This window comes from Parasteatoda tepidariorum, chromosome 1 (genome assembly GCF_043381705.1).
Source record: "Parasteatoda tepidariorum isolate YZ-2023 chromosome 1, CAS_Ptep_4.0, whole genome shotgun sequence".
Taxonomy (NCBI): Eukaryota; Metazoa; Arthropoda; class Arachnida; order Araneae; family Theridiidae; genus Parasteatoda; species Parasteatoda tepidariorum.
Genome location: NC_092204.1, coordinates 29,772,494 through 29,785,630, shown reverse-complemented (window position 1 = coordinate 29,785,630; position 13,137 = coordinate 29,772,494). Strand labels below are relative to the sequence as shown.

Genomic DNA, 13,137 nt, shown 5'->3' with positions numbered 1-13,137 from the left:
TTTGTTTTTAGAATAAAATATGCACTTAAATATTTTTGAATGAAAAAATTATAATAGCATAAATATGAAATAAACATTTTGTAGAAAATAATTATGTTTGTGAATGGTTATATTACTAGATTATACATATGCCTAGAATCGATAAGGTTATTTTTTTCGCATTGATATTTTCATGAATCTTTTATTTCACATACAAATATAGAGAACCATCTTCAGTATAGAAATTCAGTATAGAAATAGAAATTCGATAAATAATATTATTTCATAAATAAATTTACTCTCGTTTTTAAATAATATTGCGGATTTTTATTAATGAGTGTTTTTTCTTTCAGGTGGACTGCAGGCTATTGCTGAGTTGTTACAGGTGGATCAAGAAGTGCATGGTTGTAACAATGACCAATACTGTGTCATGATCCGAAGGTATTCAGGTATGGTACTGACCAACCTGACTTTCGGAGATGGAGCAAATAAAGCCCTACTCTGTTCCATGCGTCCCTTCATGGAAGCTCTGGTAGCTCAGCTCTACTCACCCAGTGAAGACCTCAGACAGGTAGTGTGAAACTTTTTTTATTTGTTTACATTTTCTTTGACTCGTTGCTGTGGCTTTCGTCAAAACTTCTCTCTTTTCGACATCAAATCTTTTCTGCTGAGGCTCATAACAATACAAGTTTTCAATCGTTTCCTATCAAGCTAAAAAGAAATTTAAAGACACTTTTTCAAAACCTAATAGTCAAATTTGCAAGGTCATTCAAAATCTGTAGCATCTTTCGAAAATATTTCTGCACACAATTTAAGTTAAGCGAACTAGGAAGGAAACAAAACTGAAAATCAGAAATATAAAAAAAAATAAAGAGTTTTAAAAACTGTGTTTTTAAAGTCAACTGAAAAGGAAAAAATAATTCATTATATTTTTGCCAAACTGAAACAGAAAACTGATTAATTTCCTCACTTTGATATTTAACTATCACCACTGAANAAACTATTTCCACCGAAAATTTTCCTTCCCCTATCCGTCTTTGAAAGTGATGCGCCCTACGTTTTTCGAGCCTACTACGTTTAATAACAAACTACGATTTACTAATAACTATGCATTATATTTTTCTTATTTAATTTATGAATGCTTGAAAAAAATGTGAATTTTAAGTTTTACAAACTTTTACACCAATGTAATCTTATTTAATTTCAAAAACGAAAAATTTAGTCTTGAAAGGAAATACGACTTCCCAGAGATAACGAAATACACAAAGAGCGATAGTAAGATTAAAAAATGAAAAAAACAGATATACCAGATAGCATTTTAAAAAACCTACTCATCTGACTATTAGGACCATAATTTTTAGATTCGGGCTGTCCTCCATATTTTGAGGAAAGCCCATATTAATCCAAATCTGTTTTGGGGGGGGGGGGGACATTTAATTCTCAGAAAGTACATTTTTTCTCTCAAAATTTTGTTACATAAAATTTCTTCTGCACTGTATATTAGTATATTTAGGGCTAAGGAATGGAATCATTGAGTCTTCGTAGATCAAAAAAATTTCAGATTTTCATTTCTTTTTTCTTTTTTTGCCCACTTTGAGTGACACTGAAGTGACTGTTTACAGTTTGAAGAGGGGGGAAAAAACTCTTGCCATCACGAAAATATTTTAAATCGATAGGAAAACTAATATTTTACATAATCAATATCGTCTCCAAAATTATGGGGTTTATACAAGATAATTTAGTAACAATGTAGTGTAATAATAATACAAAATGGAGCGGAGCTTCTAAATTTTACCTATTCATTACCCCATTGCCTAAGCGGAAAATAAATCGTCGTTAAGTTGCTAACAAGTGAAGTATCATTTTTACATCACTAAATTTGCAGACCTATTTGTTAAATTCAGCTAAGGAAATTTATTAAACATCCTTAGCTGAATATTTGTTAAATTCAGCCAAATATTTGTTTAATTCAGCTAAAAGAAAGTTCAGCTGTGAAATGGGTTTGAATGAAGTCAAACATCTCTATTTCTTAAAATTTTGTCTTTTAGCGTAACTGATGGAAAATCATTAAAGAGAAGGTCCATATTAGTTTACGGAATAAAATTTCCCTCTTTAGTTAAAGTTAGTTTAGTTACAATTAATACAAGTTTTAGTTAAAATTACATATTTAGTTTCAGTAAAATTAATACAAATAATTCAAGAAATTATATTTCATGAGGGAGAAACACGTACCAGAATGAATGGTACTTGCTTAGAAAAGAGATTAACTAGATTATATTATTAAGAGATTTTAATTGTACAAAATAAGTGTCCTTATAGTGTGTGTCTATTTCAGGTGACGGCTAGCGTGTTAAGAAACCTCTCTTGGAGGGCGGATCCTGCGAGTAAGAGAATGCTTCGTGAAGTGGGTGCCGTCACGATGTTGGTGAAGGCATCGATGGAAGCCGAAAAGGAATCAACATTAAAAAGTATTTTGTCCGCTCTTTGGAACCTCTCAGCACATTGCAGCGCTAATAAGGCTGACATTTGTCACGTAGACGGAGCACTGGCCTTCCTCGTCAGCACACTCACTTATAAAAGCAAATCCAAAACTCTCGCCATCGTGGAAAACGGTGGAGGCATTCTCCGAAACGTGTCCAGCCACATCGCCATACAGAACGACTATCGCGTCATCCTCCGTAAACACAATTGCCTTCAAATTCTCCTTCAACACCTCAAGTCTCCTAGTCTTACGGTGGTCAGTAATGCTTGCGGCACCCTCTGGAATCTTTCCGCCAGGAACGCCGTCGATCAAAGAACACTGTGGGAAATGGGTGCAGTCGGTATGCTAAAAAAACTCATCAATTCAAAGCACAAGATGATATCCATGGGCAGTTCGGCGGCTCTCAAAAATCTACTCTCCGCCAAGCCGTCTGGTGTCGGCTTCTGTGTCTACGGAGAAAACTACAAAAGCAGCGATGATGCGCCTTCTCTGATGGTGCGCAAGCAAAAAGCCCTCAACACCGAATTAGATGAAAACTTGACCGAGACCTACGATATAACGGACAGTCCAAAAACAAGTCCAGTGAAGCAAGCGAACACTACCGACAAACAAAACAGAACACGGAGACACATATCTCCGTCAGCCCGCTACATGACGAATCAAAAACTTAAAAACGAACTCAGTTTACCTAACAGAAATATCAATGGTTACGGTTTAAACAATTCGGTTGTAGTCGAGGAGAAACATAACGGAGCTTTTCAGGTGACAAAGAATGCGAAGCAAGCCTTAAGTTACAAACAAAATCAAAATAAAAACCAGCAGAGTGGGGAAGTGACTCAGCCGGACAGGAAACCATCAGACACTGAAAGCGGTCTAGTTTGTCCTAGTGGGGAAAATAATAAGCATTCCTTTTCATCTACTCAATATAATGTACCAAAAGTCAGTAGTTCAGACAATATAAACAACAAATGTATGAAAAAAGAAATCACTAGCGGTCTCCGAAATGTAAACATTCCCTCACAACCCGAGTCTTCCCAACAATCTGTGCAGAAACCTATCGTGATTGAGAGCAAAATACCCCTTCCGAAATCCTTCATTCCCCAACGAAGTCAGAGCTCATCCCCTGTGGCTCAGAGAAAATCAGCTTCTCAAGCAGAAAACCATTCGAAACAGACTGTTGACATAAACATCACCCACCCTAAGCGCGCGTGGACCTCGAACGTGGAAAAGGAGGACAATGAACCTGAGCAGGTCCCTGTCAACTTCAGCAAGAGACAAGGTAAGGAACACGTCAAAGAGGGACACAAACTATTCGTGTCTCGAATTCAGGAGTGCTCAAGTGAGGTGCTACACAGGACAGAGAGTGCGCCGCCACTCTCTCACTGTGATTTGGACGAGGGCATCACGGGAGATGGACGCTGCTCCCTTAATATCAAAACGAATACAGGAGTGAGGATGATCAAAAACCACCCATTATTGGTGAATGCCAGTAACTATCGGGGCGATGAAGGAAATGATTTTGAATCACGCTACTTACAGAAGCACGATCATTATGGAGACATTGAGAGAGGTATGGTATTTTCCCCATTCACAACCAATTTTTAAAAATAACACATAAACTCATTTTCTCTTTCTGTTTTAAAAGGGAAGACGGTAGACTTTTCCGTTCAGAGTGACTATGAAATTGATGAAACTTTGTCGATGATGTCCAGAAGTAGCTCAATGGCGTCCATTAGCAGTTTTGATCAACAATCCTTGGCTGACGAAGAAAGTTTCGCCAGTGATCTCAGGTTGTTTATTCAACTCATTTGGTTCCATTCGTTCATTGAATCCTTTTTATGCCCTATTGCAATCATACCCCTAAAGTTCTTATTTTTGGTATTGTAACCAAAACCTCTATACCGAAAGGCGAATTCTTCGGCGATACTTAAATCTTTTGAGGTTCAAAGTTACGGAATGTAACCTAAATCCATTTTGTAGTTTCTGTGAAGTTGGCGTACTATTGGTGTAAAGTTGTAGAAAATTATTTTGACGTTTTTATTAAACAAATCATTCCATCAGGATAAAAAGTAAATTACAAATAATTATGTTCTTGACTTGTTTTAGCGAATCAAATTTAATATAGAAATGGGTCGATATACTTACCTTTATCACTATTAAGGCTTATAAACTTATGAAATCTAGTTTGGAACTTAAAAGCTCAGTTCAAAAACATAAATAACATTCATTTTAAGACAGTTATGTCAAGACAGTACCTTTTTCAAAAATCGAACTTTATTTTTTTATTTTCTGCAAGCCTATATAGCATGTTAAATTATTTTCCGAAATTCGAACATTTGTAGGAATTGCAGCCACCAATGCAGAGTTATGTCACTGGTTGAAAAAACTCATTTTTAAACTTGAAATGTTTTTGTCTTTCTTTTTTTCATTTTGTTTTATTCAATCTAGAAATTTGAAATTTATTTTGAAACTTATCTTCAAAAGACTAAATTTCAAAAAATATTTTCAACGCGTTTAAAGTTTCAGCACGTTTTCCACAAGTTAAGTAAAAGCGCAAAAAGATTCGATTTCTAAAAAAGTTTAAAATTGCGACTTCTTAATGGTTCTCACTGTGCTTAAATGAGAGAGGGCAAAAAAAATTAAGAAATAAAGCTAAGGAATTAACAAAATGATGTACTAAGAATAATTTTCGATTACTTTAATTGTTAGGTAAATTTAATGTTTCATATTTTAAATTTTTCCTTACTATAAGGCCAATTTTTTTTTCTAATTTGAACAGTTGATTTTTTTTATTTAATTAAAACGTTGCAAAGATGATTACATTCATCAGTCACTTATAAAATGTAGAATTTTGAAAAATACAAATTCTTCCTTTTTTTTCCTTCAAAATTCTCTTATTAGGTTTTGCTATGTATTTCCAACTTCTATGAGGATTTTTCCCTTTTGCTTCAAATAATGTGTTTCCGTCCCCTTCATAAATTTATTCCCAGCCCATAGCCCTTTCTTTTTTTATTCCTTTTTTCTCTTATATCTAATAACCATAATTTGCTAAAAATCTTCCCCTTAACTATGATTTTTAGTCTTTTTTATTAACTTTTTATGCAAAAAAGATTATAATGCGAGTTTTTTCCATAATTTTATGCTTGTTTTTTATCGAGCGAAAATAGACCCCCGAATGTTTTTAAAGACCTTACCAGTCTCAATTTTAAAGCTTTTGATGTTCGAATTTTATACTAATTAATTTTTAAAAAAATTAAAATTTTTAAAATTCGAAGGGGAAATAAATCCTCTCAAGGATTGGAAATATGTTTGTTTGTTTTTTCAGACATAGCAAGACCTGACTGGAGAATTTTTATAAAATTTCAAACCTCTATTAATAATTCTCTCTATTTCTTTCGTTGAAGTACTGAGTGAGTCATCATTCCAATGCAAAATTCTATTTTTCCGAGCACTTAATTAATACTTAACAGATTTTATAGGCAGTTTGCACTATTTTTCAAATATGTAATCAGAAATTTTTTATCTTAAATAAAAAAGTTATCTGCAAAAGAAACAGGTTCTTTCAGTTTTTTTCAGTAGAAAGAAATATTTACAGGAAAAAATGTTTGCCCGTAAAATGCATATTCGTTTCCTGTACGCCAAAAAACATAAGTAAGCAAAAAATAAAGAAACTCCAGCCAATTTTTTCACGTAAAATCTTCCATTGCCTGGACAAATTGACAGGAAGTAATTTGTTAACATAATTTATAAAAATAAAAAAAATTTGAAAAAGAAAAGAAAAAAGGCGAGGATATGAATTTTTAAAATAGATATGAATAAATGAATGATCGGATAAATAAATGAATTATAAGATCACGCACCTTTCAGTAAATATTAAGTCACGGAGCCAAATTGCCTCAATGAGAAAAGAATTACCTATTTATAAAGTTATCATGCAGTTTAAACATATCCAAGGTTTAACACAAATCTATTATTTAAGTTTACTTCCAAATCGTTATTTCTCGTAATCGTTATTTCTTCTTTTTCTACTAATGATCTATTTAATTTTTGTTTAATTTCCTATTATAATTAAGCTATTCAAGACATAAACGCTGTTTTTCGAAGCTCTGTCGCCAAGGAAAATAAAAAAAAAAGCCATAGTTTAAGTGCTTGAAACAATGCAATGATTTTAAACTATATATCTAATCTTACCGTGAAGAATTATCTAGACTTTAGAACAGAAAGAAAAACTTAAATATTTTGAAAGTTATTAAGCTCTTTTAAAAATCACCAATTTGGCGACCTTTTTCCCCCCTGATGAAAATTATGAAAATCCCTACCTTCTTCTTAATTTTTGCAAATTTTTTTGAGCCCAAGTAATAGAGCATTGGACTAAGTTTTTAAACATTAAAAAATTAAGCCACAAAACGCTTTTTATTTTCACAAAACTGTGACTTTTCTCCATATTGATGTTTTGACTTTAGTCCTACCATTTTCGAAATAAGCGTAGACAGCTCTGGCTTTAGATAAGCTATGCTTGATCGAAAAGTCATGAGTAACAGTTGCTAATTCACAACAGCTATCAAAATAGCATATTATTCTCAAAAAAGCATCATTTCATATAACGACGGAGCCTTCAAAACCAGCCTTAACTATTCAAAAGAAAACTTGTCTCATGTCGACCTTGGCAATCCACGGTGGAATTCTCAAAATGACAGCTAGTGTTTTTACCTTGAAAGTAGTGTAGGTCTAACTAGCAAAACTCTCACAGCTTCGGAAACAGGCTGTCATCCATCATAATAGTGCAATTCAGCTTATCATGAATTTTGAACAAAAGTCCCAGTCTTTAATTCCACCATACTAAATATTCATAGGTGTCCAAATTTTTATAAGTTGTGTAGATTAATGAGCCTAAAGATGATATTACCCTGAATTGTTTTTGTTCCATTGTTCTCTCTATTATTTTATTCTGTTCCCATTTTCACGTATTAAGTGCCAATCTAAATGATTTAAACGTTTGGCTTCAAGTATACTAATTAATAAGTGCTGACCGATTATTAAGTTAAAAATCAAGCACGAAAACATGCCTTCTCTGAAAATGCTTAGAACAGATAGGGTTTATCAACCATCAAAACAAGATCTATCGCAATCTGGAAATTAATCATATTTTCCCTTTTTTGCGTATTTCACAATGTATAAGAAATTTTTGAAGTGAATTAAAAACTTTCAGCCCCCAATTTAAAACTTCGTCTATCAAAAAATAGTTCTCTGAAAATCTTTTCTTAACAATCGTTTATTGTCTTTTACTTTTTACCTAATTACAATTGAAAAAATTTACACTTTCAAATATGCAAATTTTTACATTATTTTAAACTATGTCATTTTAAAAAGAGTTCGAGCGAAAGCGGTTAAATAATTTTTTTTTAGTCAAAAAGTCGTTTTTTTAAATTTTCATTGAATTTCTCAAATTGTAATGATAAAACCGAAGCAAATGTTAATAAGTTTGAACTTATTGATTTCATTAGAATTCTTTTCAAGAGTGTTGAGTACCATCAGTTTAAATAATGTTTAAGAGTATGATAATCAGATCAGAAAAGTCTTTCATCATTTTACACTACGTTTTTACTATCAGCACCGTCTTATGTGATCCTTTTGCTCGTGTGAACATGAACTGTGTGAAAATTGCATATCTGGAGCTCGTTACATTTACATTTAAAGATTTTATTCCTCATAAATATTTCCAACTCTTAATTTAATTTATTTTGAAATTTCAGCCACAGAAGTAGCGATATTGAGTCACCAAGTGAATTATCTGAGTGTCAAACAGCACCCTCCAGCCCAGTAAAAACTCAGGAAACAGGCAGAGAGGCAATCGAACACTCGAATCACACAGTAAGTTTACAGGTTCTCGAATCAGTCTCGTTATTACTTTCATTCGTCTATTTCGATATAGACATTCCATCCTATTTCATACTTTTTTAATTACGGTGGTTATGTTTCAATGGCCCTAAATATAACTTTTTTAGTTTATTAAATTGTTTACTTATTATTTCCAGTGACATAATACCAGAAATTTTAAATGATTATTAAGTATTTACAAATTATTAAGTGTGGGAAGAAAGAAATTGAGTTTTGTTTTTAACTCCTTTTATCCCCCGATCTATCAATGACGCAACTGTAGGGCAACCACCTCCCTAGCATTCTAGTTCAGAAGTAAACGTTTTATGTGGGGGGGGGGGAATTCGCTAAACTACTGTTTTTTTTTTCAACGACAAAAATCACAATATTTCAATAACAAATAACTAAATAAATAAGGATTGCTGTTCTTCACGTGGTGCAATTAGGAAACTCTTTTTCAAGAAATTTCTACCTTGTAAAAAAAAAAATATTTGAAAAGTAGCGAAATGTTAGCAGTAAAAGTTATTGAAATAGAAATGAGGATCATTACAACTATATCGAAATGTTTTCATATTTGGCACTTTTTTAAAACTTCAATATCGAAAAGAGAGAAACAGAAATGGCAAAGGAAGAAACGTTCGTTAAACCAAAACGACAATGAGGCCGAAATGGCAGTACCGTTTCGCCCCACTTCGTTTGAATCTATTTTAACTCAGGGTTTTTCTACAGTTTTATTACCGAAATCGTTTCATTGTAAATTATTCGTTCACTGGACATTATGGTATCTATCTATCTATCTATATATATATANTATATATATATATATATATATATATAAAAGTTTATCCCCGTAACTGCTAACATCCGAACATGAAAATCCAAACGTTAGATCAAAAGCTATTTGTACAATTTAACACTATATTTTTTCCTTTTCCTCAGATGGATGATCAAGATCAAAGGGATGATGCTGAATGTGATGAAGAGAGGATACTTCCGACATCCGGTGTAGACGTATCGACTCCAGAACTGTCAGAAGTTAGCCAGGGAGCACGACAGAAAACCTTCCAGGAGAAGCATCCAAAAGTAAACACTTTTGATGGAGGACGCGTAAAGCTCAAAAATCTAGATATCAAAGACGGAGACATCGACGTTTTTTCAGACAACGAGGAAAAAGGGAAAGAAGACGAACGAAAGGCTGAAAAGACGAGGTTGTTCAGGATACCAGAATCTCCCGTCGACAAAAAGGGTTCGACAACAAATGGAACGGATAGTGGGTCAATCAGCAAATCTGATGACATCGTGAATGCTAAAGTAATAGTTGACGCAAAAGGAAACAGAAGACATGACAGGCAAGTGAAATCTATTCGTGGTGATGCTGAATCAGTGACGAATCATTTGAGCTTTTTAATGGGTCAAAATAGGAGCGGCGATCCTCTGGATGTGCAGCAATGTGTTTTTAGTCCCGAAGATTTTACAATAGCTTCCCAACTGGACGAAAGCGAAAATCAAGAAATGTCTGTGAAAACTGAGGACTCTGACAACAGCTATTTTACTTGTTATACGGAAACTCTGTCTTCTGGAAAGGACAAAGATCGCAGATCTGATACATCAGACAATTTTCAAACATTGAATGATTCGCCTTGTCCACATGAAACCTCTAAACCAAAGTCTTCCGAAGAAGTCTCAGAAAAAGACATTGATTGCAGCGAAAGAGATGAAGATGACGAAACTATGATTAGGTCGAGCATTTTAGATGAAGCTAAAGAAATAGCTCAAGCTCTGTTGGGAGCTAGAGTGGACAGCACCGAAGACATGACGGTCAGCACTCTGAGTTGCCTTTCAGATATTGATGGGGTTAGACCCCCGTCTGTCATGGCAGAAATAGGCTGTTTGAGTATGAATAGTAGCACAACGTCTGAGGAAAATCTGAAAATAGCTGTCACTAAAGAATGCCAAAAATTATTTGGTGCAAAGCATCTGAAAAAATCTCTATTGAGAGAACTTCAAATAGGTCGTCTCGCAACAGATTTCGGTACAGGTGATCTTTCTAAGGGATCGAACGATTCTGGCGAGAGAAGCAGCTGTGGGTCAGAACTTTTGGGAAACATCAACCCACCTTCCATGCTAGACGAAATCTCTCTCACAGCCAGTCTCGAAGGTTCAGAGAATGAACAACAGCGCAACTCAGCGAAGGTGTATAGAAACGATAGTATGTCGGAAAGGATGAATGATGCCGCAGCCATTACAAAACTTTATGCCAAAGAACTCTCGCAAATCACGAAAAATGCAGACACTCTGTCTGATGACTTGGTTTTAAATATGAAGATTACTTCAGTTGTGCCAGAAATCACGGAGGTAACGATCGCGGATGTCACCGAGATTGGCTGCGATACGATTGGTTCTGATACCGAAGATGATCTGCCTTGTGACGAGGAAGAGTTTGAGTCAGAGGACACTCCAACAAAAAGAAAAGAAGAAGATAGTTTGGAGAATTTGACTCTCACCGAAGAACCACCAGTCATCGATCAGCAGAACATCTGCTTCATGACAGCCGATCAATTAAAAGCTCTGCAGGAGAACGCTGACATGATCCTCAACACTTTGAGAGACGTCGAAATCTCTGACGAAGAGATGGGTGGAGTCTCCAATGGAGATATGCTGGAAGATGAAACTATGTCTCTCGTCTCCAACGAATCTGATGAAGAATTATTCCTGTCTCCAGACACACAGCAAAAGGGAGTTTCACCAAAGCCTTCATCGGATTGCGTGCTGTCTCCAACCTACAATGGTATGGTCGCTCTTCCTCAGAATGCATGCAAATTATCTTCGAAATATTCCGTCAGGAAATCATCGCTCCCTCAGTTCTCCCCTCGTAAGAAACCCATTCCTCGAGGAGAACAGCAGCAAACAGTCGTCCCCAGCGGAAGTTTTGATACAGAAGGTGGTGTATTTGACACTAGAACTTTCACAAGAAAGAGATCAAACATTCCGAAAGACTTAATTCCATCTATTCCAGTAAGTTCACAGTCTGAAACAAACTCACCCAGTAGTCCAAAATATATCAATTCAAAACCAGAAGTAAACAAGCCAGTTCCCAGCAGAATAGTCGGAATATGGAAAAACTCTGGAAAAGTTCGATCGAAAAGTGCCGCTGACATCAGTCGTGGCTCCAAACTTCAAGCGTTGACGTCTGGAAATAACTTAAGCAACTTTAACAAAGATGAAGTCAAGAATAACGGGATGACCCCACAAAGGTAAATATTGAAAAAAAATAATAATAATAAACAGGTAATTGAAGAAACAAGTAAACATGATTATGATTAATTAGTCAAATAAAATTAGGCGAAACGAATTGACATAACTTTATTAATAATACTCATGAAAATACCACAGTTTAGTCAAACATTGTATTCCAGTTCATGTTCCTTCAAATTTTTTTTTAGTTGTAAAAGTATTTGCAAAATTGTATTTCCTCCACAACGACTTTGGTCAAGTGCAACCAAAATCTAATAAATCTAATTTAGTTTTAAGAGTTATTTTTTGATTTATAATTATTTAAAGTGTTAAGAACAGTGAAATAATTGCATTTTCAATTATGAAATTAAATAAAAATGATGATGCTTAAAAATTACCGAAATATAAACAATTGGATCAGCAAATGAAAAAAATATAATATAAGTGTAATAGCATAAAGTAGTATTAAATTTAAGTATCTAATTCTGTTTCAAAACGGATGTAAAATTTTTGGAGTAATTGGAATTGATGTTATGCAAACAAGTATGGAAAGTTGTTGCCAAATAAAATTACATAAATTTAGCTTAATATTGTTGTATACATTCATGGCAAGAGGGAGTCTGTGCTTTTAAAAATAAATATCACATGATTTTTTTAAAAAAAATGTTAATGATAAGAATTTTGTTAAAATATATAATTAATGAATTAGTATTGTTTTTATTTATTTATTTTTTTAAAATTTTATTTATTTAATAATTTATTTTTTTCTTAATTTTATTTATTTAATAATTTATTTATTTTACTTATTTATTTTATTTATTTAATTAATTTATTTATTTTATTTATTTAATTATTTTATTTATTTTACTTATTAATTTTATTTATTTCTAAATACTTATTTTATTTTATTTTACTTATTAATTTTTAATTTAATTTATTTTACTTTTTCTAATTTTGTTTATTTTGTTTTATTTATTTATTACTTTATTTATTTATTATTTTATTTATTTTTGTAACAAAAAACGCGTCCCTATCCTCTAATCAGCGACAGAAGTGAATCGATAAAACAGAATCTGTAACTAACAGCGTATAGGAAGATTGCTTAAATTGTACCACTTTTCACATTTAAATTTTTATCAGTTATGAATCACTGACAGCTACATTTGAAATATTTTAATAATAAAATACCTATCATATTTTTTATATTTATATTACTTTTGGTAATAATATTTAGGCAGTAAGTACTGAAAATTAATCAATTTCATGAGGTCTGCTAGTGATACGATTCAGAAAACCAGTTGCCTGATTCGTACCACCTGATTCCTAAATCAAATCAACATCCAAACTATTTATGATTAAGCAACTAAGTAGACCATATAAAACATTTAAACAATTGTCTAATAACGTAGATATTAAACTTTTTAACTGTTACAAGTGTGCTAACAGTAATATAAATCTATAAAATGTTTATGGAACACAATGCTTTGTGCTACAAAGTGTCCATGGCGAATAATACTCATGATAAATTGTTCTACCGACGAATTGTGCATGCTCATGAACAATTG

General features: G+C 33.2%; 1 protein-coding gene across 2 annotated transcripts in view; it reads left to right on the top strand.

Moving 5' to 3' along the window:
- The window catches only part of LOC107438644 (adenomatous polyposis coli homolog), a 58,600-nt gene that overhangs the window by 38,664 nt on the left and 6,799 nt on the right, over nt 1–13,137 (top strand). For both annotated transcript variants that reach the window (XM_043043782.2, XM_043043783.2), the window contains exons 9-13: nt 333–550; nt 2,315–4,031; nt 4,107–4,251; nt 8,215–8,332; nt 9,278–11,592. In XM_043043782.2, the coding sequence (XP_042899716.2) occupies nt 333–550; nt 2,315–4,031; nt 4,107–4,251; nt 8,215–8,332; nt 9,278–11,592 (4,513 nt within the window). The remainder of the gene's footprint in view (nt 1–332; nt 551–2,314; nt 4,032–4,106; nt 4,252–8,214; nt 8,333–9,277; nt 11,593–13,137) is intronic.